The sequence below is a fragment of the Haliaeetus albicilla genome, chromosome W, assembly GCF_947461875.1.
Source record: "Haliaeetus albicilla chromosome W, bHalAlb1.1, whole genome shotgun sequence".
NCBI classification, from domain to species: Eukaryota; Metazoa; Chordata; class Aves; order Accipitriformes; family Accipitridae; genus Haliaeetus; species Haliaeetus albicilla.
The window spans coordinates 23,640,043-23,659,635 of NC_091515.1; the positions used below are offsets into that span (position 1 = coordinate 23,640,043).

The following is a 19,593-nucleotide window of genomic DNA, read 5'->3' on the forward strand; positions in this document are numbered from 1 at the left end:
TGTGTTTGAGATGGGATGCTATCCCTGACATCTTGGAGGAAGGGGGTTGTGTGTTTATGGTGCAAGGAGAAGAGGAACAGGGCTGGGGGTTGTGTTTAAGCCCAGAAAATTAAACTAGAATACTCTTTCCATATCCCAGTGGCTTTTTTTTTTTTCTCTCAGCTGTTAGCTGTGTGCTTTCCTGAAGTACAAGATGTTATAATAATCATTGTGTGAAGTCACAGCTGTAGTGTTTTCTAACAGGCTGTAAGCACTGCAGGCAATTGCATGCACTCCAGAGCTTAAGAGGTGAATAGCGTAGGAAGGACTTGAATCTTATTTCTGAGTAGGCAGGCCAAAGAAGTCCTTCCTTCATGGAAGTTTTCTTTCCAAGTACAGAATTTCACAAGTTTCTTAGATAAACTTATGTCATTAGGTTAACTGGCCTTTCTTCTTGATAGGTGGTGTATATCGTTCAAGCGAAGCTATTTAAAACACTTTAGTAACCTTGTGTCAAAGGCTCTACAGCTTTAACTGTACTATTCTACAGCTCTAAGGAGTATAGATTAAGGACAAATTAGCTTCTGAAATGCATGCAGGTTATGTGGTCATTCATCATTCAGCTTCTTTGAGAAACAGCTAGTGAGTGTTTAATGCAGAAGCTCAGTATCAGGCAGGAATTGTTATGTAAGTGCTTATGGGTCTTAACTATGTTTATGCAAATGCTTTGCAGGAACAAAGAAAATTCATCACCCTTAGAATCAAATCAAATGCAAGGTAAAAATAAACTGAAAAAGAGAAAGATAGCTGAAACCTCTAATGTTATCACAGAAACACTGCCATCTGCAGAATCGGAGCCTGTTGAAATTGAGGTTGAGATTGCTGAGGGGACAATTGAAGTGGAAGATGACAGCATTGAAACACTTGAAGTAGCTTCTGCAGAGCAATCTATAAAGTACATACAGACAACGAATACATCAGATGAATCTGCTTTGGCTCTTTTGGCAGATATCACCAGTAAGTATCGTCAGGGAGAGACAAAATGCCAGATCCAAGAAGAAGGTGATAGTGCAACTGATCCCTCGTGCAAACAGGTAGAAGGTATTGAAATTGTGGAACTTCAGCTGTCACACGTGAAGAACTTATTCCACTGTGAGAAATGTAACCGTTCATTTAAATTGTTTTACCATTTTAAGGAACACATGAAAACACACTCTACTGAGAGTTACAAGTGTGACACATGCAATAAAAGGTACCTACGAGAGAGTGCTTTGAAACAGCACTTCACCTGTTACCACCTTGATGAAGGTGGTGCCAGTAAGAAGCAAAGACCTGGCAAAAAAATACATATATGCCAGTACTGTGATAAGCAGTTTGACCACTTTGGACATTTTAAAGAGCACCTCCGGAAGCACACAGGTAAGAGCACTGCTATGGTCTTGTACTTGTGGCTTTGGCTCTAGCATTTTAAGTTTTTGCATGTTTTGGGGAAATAGAGAATATGCTGAAGAGAACATGTGAGTCCTGAGTGCTAGAAATACTTGGCTTCTAGTTACAACTAAAATGCTGTTTTATTTTATTTTTTTGTTTTGTTTTGTTTTCCATTGATATAAACTCTGAGGGATTGAGGTAGTTAAAAATAGGCATCTAAAACCAGAAAGCGCTAATGAAGCTTCTCTCTCAAGTCTATTAAATCTTAAAGATTTTTTTTTTCAAAATAATTTCTTAAAGCATGTTTTCTTCTTCAAAAGTACCAAACTGAGAAGCTACTCTTATTTTCACAATTCTACTAGTAAATGTTTCTGTTGAAATATGATCTGAACTGTGAGCTTCTCAGTGGAATACATAGTTTAAAGGGTTTCTTTAATTAACAGAACTTCTGAGCAAATGCCTATTAATACATTAGACATAAAATACCCCCCTAACAACTCTATCTTGTACCATCTTGTTTGAAGGTCAAGAACAAGGATGAAACATCTCATCTATGATTTCATTTTCTTTGTTAATTAACACAGCAAAACATTTCTAGTGACTACAGTAGACTTTTGTTACTGTAAAATTTGCCTCTATGAAATCTGGATAGCATCTTTTGAGTACAAAATGACTTGTGCTCCTTCTGTATAATATGGGAGGTTAAGATGATATTTCTTCATCTCACTGAAAAGTTTGTACTATCTGAATAGGTACTGAGCATTATATAGATAGCTCTCTGAATGTAAAATATATGTTGTCCTGATCTTTCAGATGTTTTTGTTTAATATATCAGTCATGAGTTTGCGGGAGCATAATAATGGACTCAACGACAGATCAATATGATCATAGTTGAAGACCCTTTACTAGAGCATCAGACATCATTTTATACATTGGTTACATCTGTACATGCGCTTAGCTATTTTACTATTGGTTACATACATTATTCACGCACTGTCCACGCGCCTAGTTACACTTAATGATTGGTTATATCAACACTGTACACGCGCATAAACATAGGACATAATTGGTTATACTAACTAAAACATGCAAAACTTGTCTCAGTCTAATTGGTCAAGATAAACTGCCGAATTGAGGTTGTTTGTGCCAAGTTCCCTTTATCGTGGAATGCGCACCTGTGTTCTTCTAATTGGCATCTTTCTTTTTTTGTCTTCTTGTTTATCCTGTTCAAGGTCTTCTAAAGGCGTCTGAAATGCTCTTGCGACCGTTAGCTAAATATGTGTCCACATGAGTTCATCAGTAAGAATTTAATGGAGGGTAGCAATCCTGTTTCTTTTGTGGCTTGTTGTTGTTGCTAAAGCCTTTTAATTGGAACTTATTTGCATCTGTGTATGGGAGTGCTGAGTATTGATATATGACACTATCCAGTCTACTCCCAATAGCCCCTTAAAAGTTGCATTTATAAAAAGTCTTTGGCAAATCCTTATCCCCCATGAAGTAGGGAATGTTTCTCCATTATGACCAAGCCAAATACAAACTACTTAACAAAAGTCTTTTCAGAGAAAAGTTTGTGGCAGATTAACAAAGTAACCCAAATATCACAGTATGTTGGTTGCTGTTGTGACAAAGGATTTTGGGGATGAAGCAACTTAGCATATCACAGAAGATGCAGACTACTTTCTAAATATTTATTGATACAAGTATAACACATGGAATCTAATTACTTCTAGTTCAGCATTTTGAAAGCCTTAAACTTAAAATTAAACCAGATACTACTATTTAACTGTGGTCTCCTAAGGTCAGTGGAAAAACTCCCATTGAGCTACAGGCTTTCTAAGTTCTTAATTCTGTATAGCACTGGTTGAATACAAAAATGGAATTAAAAGGCCAGGGAGAAAATGTCCTACAAAGTATTTGATCCTGTTGCTGCTTAATCACAACACCAGCAATAACATGAAAGTAGCAATTGGAGCAGAAATAGACACCTTATCAGGGTTGGTAATTCTTTTTGATGTAGGAATTTGACATTGCCAATGGCTATTATCTTTGTCTCAATAAAAGAAAGGAAGGAGAACTATGGAGTTTTTTTCTCGCGCATGCATACAGTACCTTAAGCAGCTTCTGAATATCTGGGGAAAAACCCTCAAAATTGTCTTGTATGCCATGTAACTGAATGTACTAACAAAGTCATCTCCAGAACTTCTAAAGAGGGAAGTTTTTTTGCCTGATCTAATGATTTTCTTTTTTTCCATTTATGAGAATGAATGAGATTTCACTCGCCAATCATAAGTAACTCATAGGACAGAAATTCTGCAAGGCTGCACTTAAATAATGTATATCTGTTGAGTTCAATAGCTCTAATTTGTCTTACACAAGAAGAGCAATTTCCTCATACAGAACTCAATCTTAGAATGAAGCTACTGCTCTCAATATGCTTGTCTAATCCTGGTATTTTGCAAAGCTTATATCCTCTAGCAGAAAGAAACACTGAATAGCCTTGATTCCCTCTGATTTTACTGGGAATTTTGACTGCTGAATATTTCTCAAAGTTAGGCCTTCTTGATTTTTTTTTTTCTTTTTTTTTCCTTTTATGGAGAGTGTGTGTACTCACATGAGTGAAGGTGGAAGTGAAGGAGTTGTGATATGCTCCAAGCAGCCACATTAATCAGCCCTTGTCTGAAAACCCTGTAACTGAAGTAATTTGTATGCAGATTATACAAGCTTCTTAGGAAAAATTAAGGTCCTTGCCATTCTTCATAAATCTAAAATATATTTTACAGGAAGTGTACTTTGAACTGCAAATAACATCTTCCATAGGAGTGAATAAATGGACTCTATTTACATACCTTGAATAAATGATCCCAAGAAGTTCATTTGATAAATGCCTGCCTTTGTGGGGGAAAAAAAAAGATTAAAAACAAACAAAAAACCCCAACTAGGCTTACTATTTCTTTTTAAACCCAATCTAAATAATTATATGGCAGCTTTATGGTTATGGTTGAATTCCCTGGTATTTCTTACATATTAGGCAAATAAAAGTCACCGTGTTGTTATGAATGTCTTTGGGTTAAAAAATATTTATTTTGGGCAATCTCCTTCCTGTGGCTGTAGGGTTATAAAGGACCAGCACAATATTGGACTGTCTTGGGTCAGAATTTCTGTCCTGTGAGTTACTTACGATTGGCAAGTGAAATCTCACCCATTCTCATAAATGGAAAAAAGATAATTGTTAGATCAGGCCAGAACCCTCCCTCTTTATAAAATCTCACTTAGATGAGACTAAACCCATAGTTAGATGACACCCGGGGGAAGAGAAGCAAGTTGTCACCTTTAGCAGAGGAGTTTATCCCCCAGCTCACCAGTGCATTTCTCAAGCTAGAGGCAGGCTGACACACTCTCTGTTTTCCATCACTGCTGTGACCAGTGCAGTCGAGGTTGCAGCGTTGATTTGCACTGTGCAAGTCACACAATGTCTTTTGGCTTTTGGATATCTCCACTGTTGTCTTTGAATTGTCACTTTCAGATACTTTTGGCAGAATATGTTGAAGATTATTGAAGAATTTGAGTAAGAATAGAATAAATCTGTCCTTGACTGGGCGGTGCCTTGCTCCAAGTAACTCTTTAAACGTGACCAGATCGCAGGGCAGGTGAAGGTCTGTGGTGTGAGTTTTGTTCTGTAGTATCCTCTTGGCTCACCAATGTATTTGGTTGCTGTCCTGGGTTCAGCTGGGATAGAGTTAATTTTTACAGGAACCTGGGAGGTGGGGGGCATAGCCGGGGCAGCTGACCTGAACTGGCCAAGGAGCTATTCCATACCATGTGACATCATGCTCAGTATATAAAGGGGGAGCGGGCCGGGGGGTGGGCTCTTCTTTTCGGTGGGGGAAGTGGCAGAGCGTCGGGTCCCGGGTGGTGAGCAGTTGCACTGTGCATCACTCTTTTTGTATACTTTTTCATTAGTACCGTTGTTGTTGTTGCAATTTCTTTGTGTTGTTCCAGTAAACTGCCTTTATCTCAACCCTCGAGGTTCCAGGTTTGGTTTTTTTTTCCTCTCCTCCGTCTTCCCCCCATCCCACCGGAGGGGGGCGGGAGGAGTGAGCCAGCGGCCGCGTGGTCCTTTGTTACCGGCTGGGCTGAAACCACGACAGTCCTTTTTGGCGCCCAACGTGGGGCACGAAGGGTTGAGATAACGACAGATCTGGCCAGAGCGTGTTGAAACAAATTTGTCATACGCATTTCTTATACTAGATAAATAGATGTTAGTCACAATGTTGATTCAGCTGTTTACATGGTGGCGTTTTGTAAGTTCTTATATGCTTTATGTATTGCCTGTAGTTGCGTATCTCATCTCTGGGAGAGTGATTGGGATTATCATTTTGCTGTACTGGGCAATGTCGACTTGTGAAATGATTACATCACTGGTCATGAGGTTAAGCTGTTATCTGTATGAGGCAGTGATATCATTTCCAGACTTTGGGCACCTTCTGTCGGATTTTATTGGTAATTACACCCAACCCATGGGGAAGTCAGGGGGGGATACTTCCCCCCATCCGTTCCCCTCCTTTTTCTCTTTCCAACTAATTACAACAGTTTTCGAGAATTTTGAATATCCTTGGGATGCGCAAGCCTGTGTGCTGTTAGTGCTATGCCTCCTGACTATGTTTCAGGTCTTGTCTAGGGCTACAAAGAGGCTCTTTAAGAGTACCACCCAGAGATCTGTCCTAAAGCTGGATATTCATGGGTGGCACGGCGTGTGGGAGGATGTGGGCAGGTATCTAGAGAACTTCTCACCTCCAGTGACTTGGAAGTTCACTCCCGAACAACTGCAGAACCCTCATGAAGTGATAGAATTTTTGAAAGGAAAATGCTGTGGCTATCCCAGAGACACACAACTCACTACACTGTGCTGGGCCCTGGCCGGTATCTACCAAACCCTGCTTGATACTATGCAGCACCCCCAGGGGGAAAAGGGGGAAAAGATGGAAAACAAGACAACATGCACCGTGGCTGCCCCAACCCCGACAACATGCACCGTGGCTGCCCCAACCCCGACAACATGCACCGTGGCCGCCCCTACCACGACAACAGGTACCATGGCTGCCCCTACCCCGGTGACAGATACTGCCACTAAACCAGAGAACCAACCTGTGCCAGTATCAGTCGCCCCTGTACAGAAAAAGAAACACACAAAGAAATCAGTTCGCTCAGTGAGAGATGAAGATGAACCAGGGTCATCGCGAGAACAGGAGGAAGAGGCAGAACCTGAAATAATTACCCGATCTCTATCCCTGAGTGAGTTGCGTGACATGCGAAAAGATTTTAGCCGCCACCCAGGTGAGCACATTGTTACCTGGCTGCTCTGATGCTGGGATAATGGGGCTAGTAGTGTGGAATTAGAGGGTAAGGAAGCCAAGCAGTTGGGATCTCTGTCTAGAGAAGGGGGTATCGACAAGGCGATTGGGAGAAAAACACAAGTCCTCAGCCTCTGGAGGCGACTTCTGTTAGGTGTAAAGGAAAGATACCCTTTCAGGGATGAAGTTACATGTCACCAAGGCAAGTGGACCACCATGGAGAGAGGTATCCAGTACCTGAGGGAATTAGCCGTGCTGGAGGTGATTTATAATGATCCAGAAAATGCGCAGTCACCCACAGATCCAGATGAAGTCCAATGCACACAACCGATGTGGCGGAAGTTTCTACGAAGTGCACCACCAACCTATGCCAACTCATTGGCAGTAATGTCCTGGAAAGAAGGCTATGGACAAACGGTGGATGAATTGGCTGTCCAACTCCGGCAATATGAAGGAAGTCTCTCTTCCTCCCTACGGGCCTGTGTCTCAGCTGTAGAGGAATTGTCCCGAGAGTTCCAGCAATTCAAAGTAGATATGTCCTCCTCCTCACCTGTACAGGCCCGCATTGCAGTTATTGGGAGTAAGCGTTCCTCTGCCCAAGAGAGAGGAGAGAGAAAGTACACACGACGGGCTAACCTGTGGTTTTACCTGCGTGACCATGGAGAGGACATGAGGAAGTGGGATGGAAAACCTACCTCAGTCTTGGATTCACGGGTACGGGAGTTGCGAGAAAAAGCAACCAGAAAAGAAGATTCTTCTTGGAAAACTGCTGCTCCAGTTTCCCGTGAGCAGTCCCCCGGGCGCAGTAGATGGGCCGATCTCATTTCTGATCCTCTTGAAGGGACTTCTGATTCACATGTGCAAAAAGTGGGTAACAGATATTCTAACCAGAATTAGAGGGGCCCTGCCTCCAGCCAGGTGGAGGAGAGGGACAACCGAGTCTACTGGACAGTGTGGATTCGATGGCCTGGCACGTCAGACCCACAGGAATATAAGGCTCTAGTAGACACTGGTGCACAATGTACCCTAATGCCATCAAGTTATAAAGGGGCAGAACCCATCTGTATCTCTGGTGTGACAGGGGGATCCCAAGAGCTAACCGTATTGGAAGCCGAAATGAGTCTAACCGGGAATGAGTGGCATAAACACCCCATTGCAACTGGCCCAGAGGCCCCGTGCATCCTTGGTATAGATTATCTCAGAAGGGGGTATTTCAAGGACCCAAAAGGGTACCGTTGGGCCTTTGGTATAGCTGCATTGGAGACGGAGGAGATTGAACAGCTGTCTACCCTGCCTGGTCTCTCCCAGGACCCTTCGGTTGTGGGGTTGCTGAAGGTTGAAGAACAACAGGTGCCAATTGCTACCACGACGGTGCACCGGCGGCAATATCGCACCAACCGAGACTCCCTGATCCCCATCCATAAGCTGATTTGCCAATTGGAGACCCAAGGAGTGATCAGCAAGACTCACTCACCCTTTAATAGTCCCATATGGCCCGTGCGGAAATCTAATGGGGATTGGAGACTAACAGTAGATTATCGTGGGCTGAATGAAGTCACGCCACCGCTGAGCGCTGATGTGCCAGATATGTTAGAGCTTCAATATGAACTGGAATCAAAGACAGCTAAGTGGTATGCCACAATTGACATTGCTAATGCATTTTTCTCCATTCCTTTGGCAGCGGAGTGCAGGCCACAGTTTGCTTTCACTTGGAGGGGTGTCCAGTACACCTGGAATCGACTGCCCCAGGGGTGGAAACACAGCCCCACTATTTGCCATGGACTGATCCAGACTGCACTAGAAAAAGGTGAAGCTCCAGAGCACCTGCAATATATTGATGACATCATCATATGGGGCAGCACGGCAGAAGAAGTTTTTGAGAAAGGGAAGAAAATAATCCAAATCCTTTTGAAGGCTGGCTTTGCCATAAAAGAAAGTAAGGTCAAGGGACCTGCGCAGGAGATCCAGTTCTTAGGAGTAAAATGGCAAGACGGGCGTCGTCAGATCCCTGCGGACGTGATCAACAAAATAGCAGCTATGTCCTCACCGACTAATAAAAAGGAAACACAGGCTTTCTTAGGTGTTGTGGGCTTTTGGAGAATGCATATTCCAAATTACAGTCAAATTGTAAGTCCTCTCTACCAAGTTACCCGGAAGAAGAACGATTTTAAATGGGGGCCTGAGCAACGACAAGCCTTTGAACAAATTAAGCGGGAGATTGTTCATGCAGTAGCTCTTGGGCCAGTCCGGACAGGACCAGATGTTAAAAATGTGCTCTACACTGCAGCTGGGGAGAATGGCCCTACCTGGAGCCTTTGGCAGAAAGCACCTGGAGAGACCCGAGGCCGACCCCTGGGGTTTTGGAGTCGGGGATATCGAGGATCCGAGGCTCGCTATACTCCAACTGAAAAAGAGATATTGGCAGCATATGAAGGAGTTCGAGCCGCTTCAGAAGTGGTTGGTACTGAAACACAGCTCTTCTTAGCACCCCGACTGCCAGTGCTGGGCTGGATGTTCAAAGGGAAAGTTTCCTCTACACATCACGCGACTGATGCCACGTGGAGTAAGTGGATTGCAGTGATCACACAACGGGCTCGCATAGGAAACCCCAGTCGCCCAGGAATTTTAGAAGTAATCACGGACTGGCCAGAAGACAAAGACTTTGGAATGTTGCCAGAGGAGGAGGTGACACGGGCTGAAGAGGCCCCGCTGTATAATAAACTGCCAGAAAATGAGAGGCAATATGCCCTGTTCACTGATGGGTCCTGTCGCATCGTGGGAAAACATCGGAGGTGGAAGGCTGCTGTATGGAGTCCTACACGACTAGTTGCAGAAACTGCTGAAGGAGAAGGTGAATCGAGTCAGTTTGCGGAGGTGAAAGCCATCCAGCTAGCATTAGATATTGCTGAAAGAGAAAAGTGGCCAGTGCTCTATCTCTATACTGACTCATGGATGGTGGCAAATGCCCTATGGGGGTGGCTACAGCAATGGAAGAAGGGCAACTGGCAATGCAGAGGTAAACCCATTTGGGCTGCCGCACTGTGGCAAGATATCGCTGTTCGGATAGAGAAGCTAGTGGTAAAAGTACGTCACATAGATGCTCATGTACCCAAGAGTCGGGCCACTGAAGAACATCAAAACAATCAGCAGGCAGATCAGGCCGCCAAGATTGAAGTGTCTCAGGTGGACCTGGACTGGCAACGTAGGGGTGAGCTATTTATGGCTCAGTGGGCCCACGATACCTCAGGCCATCAGGGGAGAGATGCAACATATAGATGGGCTCGAGATCGAGGGGTGGACTTGACCATGGACACTATCGCACAGGTCATCCACGAATGTGAAACATGTGCCGCAATTAAGCAAGCCAAGCGGCAAAAACCCCTGTCGCATGGGGGGCGATGGCTGAAATATAAACAGTGGGAGGCCTGGCAGATTGACTATATCACACTCCCACGAACACGCCAAGGCAAGTGCCATGTGCTTACAATGGTGGAAGCAACCACTGGATGGCTGGAAACATACCCTGTGTCCCATGCCACTGCCCAGAACACTATTCTGGGCCTTGAAGAGAAAATTTTATGGCAACACGGCACCCCAGAAAGAATCGAGTCGGACAACGGGACTCACTTCCGAAACAACCTCGTAGATACCTGGGCCAAAGAACACGGCATTGAGTGGGTATATCACATCCCTTATCACGCACCGGCCTCCGGAAAAATCGAACGATACAACGGACTGCTGAAAACTACATTGAGAGCGATGGGGGGTGGGACTTTCAAACATTGGGATACACATTTAACAAAAGCCACCTGGTTAGTTAATACTAGAGGATCTGCCAATCGGGCTGGCCCCGCCCAACCAAGACTTCCACATACTGTAGAAGGCGATAAAGTCCCTGTAGTGCGCATGAGGAGTATGTTAGGAAAGACAGTCTGGGTTAGTCCTCCCTCAAGCAGAGGCAAACCCATTCAAGGGGTTGTTTTTGCTCAGGGACCTGGGTACACCTGGTGGGTGATGCAGAAGGATGGGGAAGTTCGATGTGTACCTCAGGGAGATTTGATTTTGGGAGAGAATAGCCAGTGAATTGGGCTGTATGATACCTAACTGCTAAATACCCTGCCAATGCATGTCATTGTATCTATAGTGTCTATATGCCATATCAAGGGTATTACTGTAAGAATTACCCAAATGACTGCGGGATGGACTTTGAAACTAAGCCAAGTACAACAGCGACAGAACTTGAACTGACACCCAGCAATTTCCTCAAGATCAACATCCTCGACCTGCAGAACAAGGGCGTGAGTTGCACCAAATGTACTAGCCACAAGTTCCAGAGGCAGCATACAACAACCCACCATCTCACACCATCTCTCTTATCCTGAAGAACTGTTACAACAGATGGAGCCCCAAAGTCATGGACTAAATAAAATCAATGGACACATTAGAGGAATAGCCCATACGCTAAAGGAATACCATTCGCGTGTGTGTGTGTGTGCGGGGGGACGACGGGGACGGACGCAAGTCCATATACTTATATATATAAGACAAGGAAGTGGTAGTGGTCGATTGGAAAATGTAAGATCTGGGCATGATGTAGATGGTATAGAATAAGGGGTGGATAATGTCCTGGGTTCAGCTGGGATAGAGTTAATTTTTACAGGAACCTGGGAGGTGGGGGGCATAGCCGGGGCAGCTGACCTGAACTGGCCAAGGAGCTATTCCATACCATGTGACATCATGCTCAGTATATAAAGGGGGAGCGGGCCGGGGGGTGGGCTCTTCTTTTCGGTGGGGGAAGTGGCAGAGCGTCGGGTCCCGGGTGGTGAGCAGTTGCACTGTGCATCACTCTTTTTGTATACTTTTTCATTAGTACCGTTGTTGTTGTTGCAATTTCTTTGTGTTGTTCCAGTAAACTGCCTTTATCTCAACCCTCGAGGTTCCAGGTTTGGTTTTTTTTTCCTCTCCTCCGTCTCCCCCCCATCCCACCGGAGGGGGGCGGGAGGAGTGAGCGAGCGGCCGCGTGGTCCTTTGTTACCGGCTGGGCTGAAACCACGACAGTTGCTCACACAAAGTCCGTGACTTTTGATCTACAAGACTGATGGCAGTTCAGCCTCCTCTGCATTAACTGTACAACAGTCTCCAAAAACATAGCCTTTCATAACCATTAAGGGGAATATTCCCACCATTTAACATTTTTCTGTGGCCTTTATAAGCAAGAATTATAGGCTACTTGTGGATTTCATTTGAAAAGCTAGTTAGGTACTTCTGAATATCTTTATTATTATTGGTTTTCCATCTCAGTAGTCAATAACTACTGCATTCCTGAAAATGTAGGCTTTTAAACTTAATCTAGCTAGAATAGATTCTTATGTTACTCACTGAAATGTCTCAGCCTCTTTTGGAGTTCATCAAGTAGTTTGTTTCAGTAGTTATGTTGGTATCAGTACCTCCACAGGTTAATTATCAGACTTTCAGAAGAGACACACTGTTCCTAATTTTTTGTATTTTAATTTCCTTGAATTTCATTGCATTTGTGCATTATGAAATTACTAAACAGAGACACCAGTTGTTCTTTGTTACTACTTGATGATGGTAATAGCAATATACTACTTTGGATGAAAGTTTAGGTTTTTGTTTTGTTTGTTTTAATACTGATGCATTGTTACTTCATGGTCATTCTGTGACAACTTTTTTTTCTGGAGCTCAATTTCAGCTCTCAAGCATAAGCTGTTATTGTCCTTGAAAATAAAACTAGTATTTAAATACTTCCTTCTTTAATGTGTCTTTAACTGTTAATGTTATCAGGTGAAAAGAGAGAAATAGCTGCTATTTCTTTAAGATATTTTGTCAGAATAGTAATCTAACTTCCATAAAAACCTAAATGTACCTTAAATGGCACTGGGAATTATGTTACATTGTTGTTTGGTTTTTTATAAATGAGAGTTATGGCTCCATGTTAGGTTTTTGCCCTTTTATTTACATAAAGTTTACATAGAATGTCTTTCTCTTCTTCTGTAGAATAATCCAGTTGGCCACATCTTTACAGCATATTTATCAACCTACACAAAAGGGAGAGGGGAAGAAGGGAGAGCTGACCGAAAATTGGCTGGTTTTATACACTTACAAATCCCTGTGTCTGTCTTAACAGGTGAAAAACCATTTGAATGTCCAAACTGCCATGAACATTTTGCTAGGAATAGCACACTCAAATGTCACCTGACAGCCTGTCAGTCTGGAGCTGGAGCTAAAAAGGGAAGAAAGAAGCTGTATGAATGTCAGGTAGGTAATGGAAGTAGCAGAGTCTGAGGTTAGATACCTCCTTCCTGTGCTGAGGGAGTGTGGGAGTACTGAGCAGGAAAGGCAACGAGAGTGAGCTTATGTCTCCAAGAACTACTTTTAGTAAAATAAATTATAAAGATTGCATTCAACCACAACATGAGGGTAAATTCTTATATCTAAATAGTTCCATTTAAAATATGGAATTACTGATATGGAGCTTCATAATGCTTTGTTAATCAGGGAGATTCTTGTGGGTAGGTAAGTGTTCATCTGCATCTTACTGACTTTCTGCTTCCTTTTCAAGGTTCTTGATGCACTGACCTAGGCCTTTCCTGCTTGTGAGCATGCTTCACTAAAGTCCAAAATACAAAGTAGTATTTTATTTCCTATTTTATTGTTCTTCTGTTTAATACCAATATATTGACTTTGTCTGGAAAGTCATTCCAATTTATGATGACAATCTGTAATGTCTTTTAAGCAAATATAAATGCTGTAGATGGATAGCTAGGGTACTTGGTCAATATACGTAGCTAACATTTGAAAAGCTGTTCAGAAGAATGTTACTTAGCTTTTAAAAGTTGATTCTGAAAAGCTAGAAATTATGAGAGCTGAGGTTGGTTGTAGCATTTTTATTTGCCATTTTGCTGCTCCACTGCTGTGACAGTCTCAAATAAGAACACGCCTCCCCCTTAAGGCTATCACCTTATTCAGTTCACAGAATGGCTGTGGTTTGAGGTTAAATTGGGTTGTGTAGTAAAGAAAACTGCTAGATATCGGCTTTATTTGTTCCAAAAAAACAGAGTGATCTTATTCACAGAAAGCAGTGAATACTGCAGGAGACGAATGAATTCTGTGTTGCTAATCAAATTATTATCAGAAGTTTCACCAATGCTGTTGCATCGTTTAGTTGTTATGCTAGTCCGAAGTTAATTCTTGGGAACATACCTTTGTCTTAAAGATAAGTTTGTTTTTAACATGAGAACTACTGTATAACACAAAAATGTACCTAGTAGCTTCATTGAAGATACTGTTTTGTCTTTGTGACCCTTTGGTTTAATTGCTTCACCTCATATCTTTCTCTGTTACAGATATTGTAAATGTGGGTTAGTGTTGTTTCAGCCAGCAGCAACTACAGCAATTCTTGGATAAATTTTTCTTGAATTTTTTTCTCTTTAAAACTAAATTTGAATAGCGTTCAATAAATAAAATCTTGGCTCACTGAACAAAGAGGAGAAAACAAAATTGCGCTTGCTTGATGAGCACTTTTGGTGCTCTTCCTTGTATGCCTTGAGTGCTGAATTAGGCTCCACGTGGCAAGAACAGTAATTATGTGCTTGGGCATTACTGATAGTCATTATCTTTATGCATGACTAAGTAATTTTGAGTGTTTATCTATAAGGTTAGTATTTTAAGAAGTGTGTGTGCAACTTCTTTCTAAAGTGTGAGCCTGGGGGGGGGGCAGGGGACAGACAAAAAGCATGTCACTAGCATCACAAACATGGTTTTAAGACTTCAACAGCAAAATGGGGATATTCAGCTCCATTACACAGACCTGTTCCTTGAGTTAATCCCTGCCAGATACTCCATCATCCTTCGGTGCTGTTGCTGAAAATTGAGGAGATGGAACATTCTGTTTCAAAAATATTTGCCAACAGTGAAGGGGTGCCAACAGTGAAATGCATGTTCTTTGCTTCTTTCTGCAGCCAAGAACACTTGCATGGACAAAGACCCCGAGCCTGTTTCTTTACTCCGAGCCTGACTCTACCCCACTCTTCTTTCTCTTCTACCCTGGCACCTCATTCATTTCTGCAGTCTGTGTGTTGTTTTCAGGCTACTTACCTCGGTGCCAGCTGAAGGGAAGGAAGTGTGCTCAAGTGCTTTGTGAAAATAGTATGTCTGCAGTCAAAGCAGTACTTTTAGCTGGAAGAGACTTAAAAGGGTTAAGAGATTTTTATCTGCTGAAATCACTCAAGTATTTTTTTGAAATGGCAAAATGGGAAAGTTTAATCTAGCTGGGTAAATCTTACAACGCCATGAACAAATGAAAGCTGATAAGGAAAAGTTGACTAGTAGTACTGCATCTAGAACTTCAGTAAAAGGACAGTTTATATTACGCTTTCATCATACAATATTATTACATAAATGGCTTTCCACCCAAAATTCTAGCACCAGGCATTTATTGGGACGTGATTCTGTATGTGAATTTCACATAAGGTTAAAATAAGAAAACTTTCAAATGCTGTACTGACTCAAATTTTGTAGGTATCCTGTGTATGCACAACTCAAAATGGCACACTGTTTCTTAAAAATAAATAAATACCAGGTCTTCTGTTCATCTGAAGCTGACTTCTCAGCTTTTACCTCTAATGTACATGGGTTTTTTTAATCCACGTAGCAAAAAGCTACACTACGTGAAGCTATGATCTGAAATAGGCATTATACTTTGTCATACTTCTGTTGGCACTGTTTAATATACTGTATCTTTTGTTTCAGGTTTGTAACAGTGTGTTTAACAGCTGGGATCAATTTAAAGATCACTTGGTAATACACACCGGTGACAAACCCAACCACTGTACCTTATGTGATTTGTGGTTTATGCAAGGCAGTGAGCTGAGAAGGCATCTCAAAGACATGCACAATATTTCAGAACGAATAGTGACAGAAGAGGTTCTTCCAGTGGAAGCTGAACCAGTAACATCAATGACTATAATAGAACAAGTGGAGCAAGTCCATGTCCTACCAGTAATTCAGGTACAAGTGGATCCTGCACAGGTAACTGTGGAACAGATGCACCAGGATCTCGTACAGGAAAGTCAAGTGAAAAGCACACAGATGGAGGAACTGCAAGAACAGGTGCAAATTAGTTACTTGGAAGTTGAACACATTCAGACTGAACAAGGTGCTGAAGTTCATGTGGAGCAGTTACATGTTGAGCATGTAAATCAAATACAGATGGAAGAAGTACAGGCAGAACTTATAGGTGGAACAGACCTTGAACAAGTAGAATATGAAAGTGTTGATCAAGGAGAAGCAGAAGAAAAGGAAACTAGTCAAGTAGATGATGTAGATAAGGAAGATCATGAACAAGCAGGAGACTTAAAAACTCAACAATTAGTGGACACACAATGAAAAGGTGGATGACTAGGACAAATAACCACACTGTGCAGGTTTAGGAATTAAAAACCCAATTATTTTTGTTAGCTTTTACATTGGTTTTTGAACCATCAGCGGTCATCTTTCCAATATGCTGTCCTTAGGAAGCTGGACAAGTGGACCAAAGTTAGCTTTCTTCATGTACAACTAAACTTCTCTCATATGTGAAAAATAACTTTCCCATTCATGTAATACCATGGAACAGAAACTACCACAAAGATAGACAGCTTTGTGAGGATTTTAATAATGAATAGCTTGTATCACTGTTACACCATCCCCGGGTATATGTAAGAGTAACTTTACCTCTTTTCCTCTTGCCATAGAAGCAAACTCTTGTTATAAATTTGCAGGGTGTCTGTGGCAGAAGAATCAGTAAAATCTGGTGGCTTCTAATGTAAGTGGCCAATTGGGTACCTGTGAATTTTCTTAGCAGACTGTTTGCTGTTTCCTAACAGTGGTCCCTAACTTTCAGGCTGGGGAAAAAAACATTGTTGCTGTGCCTTTTCAACACTGACTGGTTAAATTTCCACAAAGCTAGAGTGTTCAAGAACCTAGTTCAGTAAAAGGCAATGTAGGTAATGTTATAGCGCTTTATATTTTTGCTTAAAATTGTCAACTGCTGATTTTTTTTTTTTTTTCATTAAATTTAGGGAGGGATGAGGGAGGAAAGATTCCATGTGGAGGCAGCAGGACACTCTAAAAGGGATGCTTTAAATTAGGAAAAGCTCAGTAGAATCTGTGGTAAACATGAGATGGAAGAAAGCTACCAGCAGACTCTTCTTTTATAAATCGTCATTTTTGAAAATGAATATTTTTAAACATAAATATAGAGAGGACTTGTCTGTATGGTATCAGGTTCCTGTTTTTTTTAAAATGAAATTCTGACACTTGACGCAAAGATGTTGTACTAAAAGTAAAAGCCATAGGTATGAGTGCTAAAATGTGGATTGAAAAGTAGGAGTGTAAATATTTTAATATTAGACAATAAAACAATACCAGCCATGAAATATTGCATTATTTGTTTCATCCAATAAATTAGGAACTGAGTGACTGGCAATTACAGTGCCAGATCCCAGTGGCAAGAATCAATCTCATTTTAATAAGATTAATAGCTCACTACTGTAAAGTTGTTTGTTTAGAAAATACTTGTCTAGCTCTGTGTTTAAGGATGCTAAGGACTTCTAATTCTCAATTATTGCCTTGAGATTAGAGGTGCCTCCATACTTCTGAAAAACTTTCTTTTCAAAGCTTTAACTAAAGGGAGGAATTTTTGCAAGGACGTTCCATAATGCTCTTGGTAATCCTGTAGATCTTTAGTTAAAATCAGGCTTTTCTATTCAGTCTTTTCCAAATGCAGAATTATTTCCTGAGATTTGTGCTTTTCTTTAGTCTCATTCAAAATGATTCTTGTGTTTCATCATAGCATAGCCTTTGAGAAACTGTTGCAAAACAAACATGGATCTCAATTAAAATTTCAAACAGTTTGATTAACATAACTTGCATTCTCTTTTTATGATGTTTTGTGTTTTCTGAGATGCAAGTAATATGTGATGAGATTCTGTGCAGAGGGAAGAATGTGGCCCAATGTTAATCATGAAAGTAAAAATTGACTATTGTATTTATACCTGGCTTCTGATAAGAAGCCTGTCTTTTGATAACATGCAGGGGACAGGCCTGCTTGCTTAGCTGCATAACTCTAATTTTTTAGGTATTTGTGCATATAGACACAAGGTCTGTATCTGTGGAATTAAAGGAACAATCTGGCTGCGTGTCTAACCACTGAAACTAACTTTTAGGTAATTTAAGGTCCAATGTAAATTGAGAAGGTACATGGTATTGGTAACAGGGCCATGGTTTGGTAAGCACGGTTGGGCTATTTTTTTTGTTCTGTTTGATCTCCCCTTTTCAACAACAGCTTGCGAATTTGGTAGGAGAGAAACAATGCTCTGTTGTTGCGCCCAGTGCTGCCTCCATCCAGACTCCTGCTGAGTCTGGGTGGGAGTGCGGTGGGGGCATGAGCAATCCCCTTCTCACCCTGAGGGACAGAGTGAAAGGCTCTCCTCAAGTAATAACTCCACTGGAAAGCATTTCCCTTTGTAACTCCCTCTTCCCTAGAATTTCGTTCTGAAACGTCTAAAGCCCAAATTGCTTCTACCAGTGGAGTCCCCCATGCCTCCTTACTGCAACAGCTGATACTGGGGGAGGGATGATTGACTTGGAGAGTCAGAAGTTCTGGTTGCTCTCTCTGACAGCCACCATGCTATCCTCTTTCTGCCCCAAATGTCTGTATAGACACACAGACCTCTCCAAACTTTATATACCTATGCACCATTGGAGGAGTTCTTCCCTCTAAATAAGTATATACTGCTGGTCCCCAGAGCACCCTGTGTTATGTAGGTACTGGTCTGTACCTTGCAATGGGGTGGGACATGGCTGCACTTGTTGCCTGGGGCCTGGGGTGGGCCATGTCATGTGGGGTGAATGCTTGAATTTATGCTAAATGAAACTAATTGGCTAAAGCAGTGGGGCCTAGGCAGTGAGAAATTGAAAAGTGGGAATGAACAAAAACCTGTGACGTGTGTCTGGATACAAAATAAAAAGTGAGCATTAAATTGAGACCGAAGTTAGGGGTAGACTTGCAGATTTTTAGATAATATTCATGAGAAGCCACAAGCTATTTCTGAAAGGGCAGGGAGGGGAAAGGGAGCTGATCAATAGTTTGAGAGCTGCTGAATTATTCAGACAATATAAGAAAGGATTAGCTGCTTTTTTTTGAAAACAGTTGCCAAAGCATGTTTCATCTGCAGGCTTATGAGGATGAAATTAGATGTCAGTCCTGTGTTAAACCGTCACTAGAGGAGGATCATGCAGCCTTTGCTTTGTTTCATGCCTGCAGTGGAACATTTAATTAGCTAATGGTGCAGAATATGGTACTCTTACACAAATTCTGTAACTCATTATTTTGAATGAGAAAACATTTAAATAGATGTTTAATTTGGTTGCTTATTTTTAAGGACTGAAGTATCTCTTCTGTAGGGACTATTGTGAAAATGTAATGTGCAGTTAGATTTTTTTTTTGCATTGTTATTTCTAACAAACAACTTTGTTCTTAAACTGTAGTGTTTGCTGCTAGCAAATAATTTAAAAATTAAAGCAACTTGTTTATAATGAAAATACAAATAATTTGTAGCTTGTCAAACACGTGGCAGCTCAGGCAGGTACAACAGAAGCTGGAGCCCTTTCCTGATTCACCAGCTCAGATCTAGTCCAGCTTCAGCCATGGCTGGACCCAACTTTGGGAGTGTGCTCATGTTTGCATTGTTGCCATGGCTTAGTGTGCACTGTGAGAAATGCTCTCACAGCTCCCTGATACTTTCTGCCTGCTGGTTTTTTTTTCCCC

General features: G+C 41.8%; 1 protein-coding gene across 2 annotated transcripts in view; it reads left to right on the top strand.

The window, feature by feature from the left end:
• LOC138683322 (zinc finger protein 131-like) overlaps positions 1-19,302 on the top strand; it is a 29,380-nt gene extending 10,078 nt beyond the window's left edge. Inside the window, exons 5-8 of one of the 2 annotated variants that reach the window (XM_069774998.1) lie at positions 713-1,073; positions 1,176-1,398; positions 12,910-13,040; positions 15,534-19,302. In XM_069774998.1, the coding sequence (XP_069631099.1) occupies positions 713-1,073; positions 1,176-1,398; positions 12,910-13,040; positions 15,534-16,169 (1,351 nt within the window). In that variant the 3' untranslated portion in view covers positions 16,170-19,302. Of the gene's footprint in view, positions 1-712; positions 1,399-12,909; positions 13,041-15,533 lie in introns of both variants that reach the window. The other variant, XM_069774997.1, reaches the window with a different exon arrangement.
• Positions 19,303-19,593: the final 291 nt, after the last annotated feature.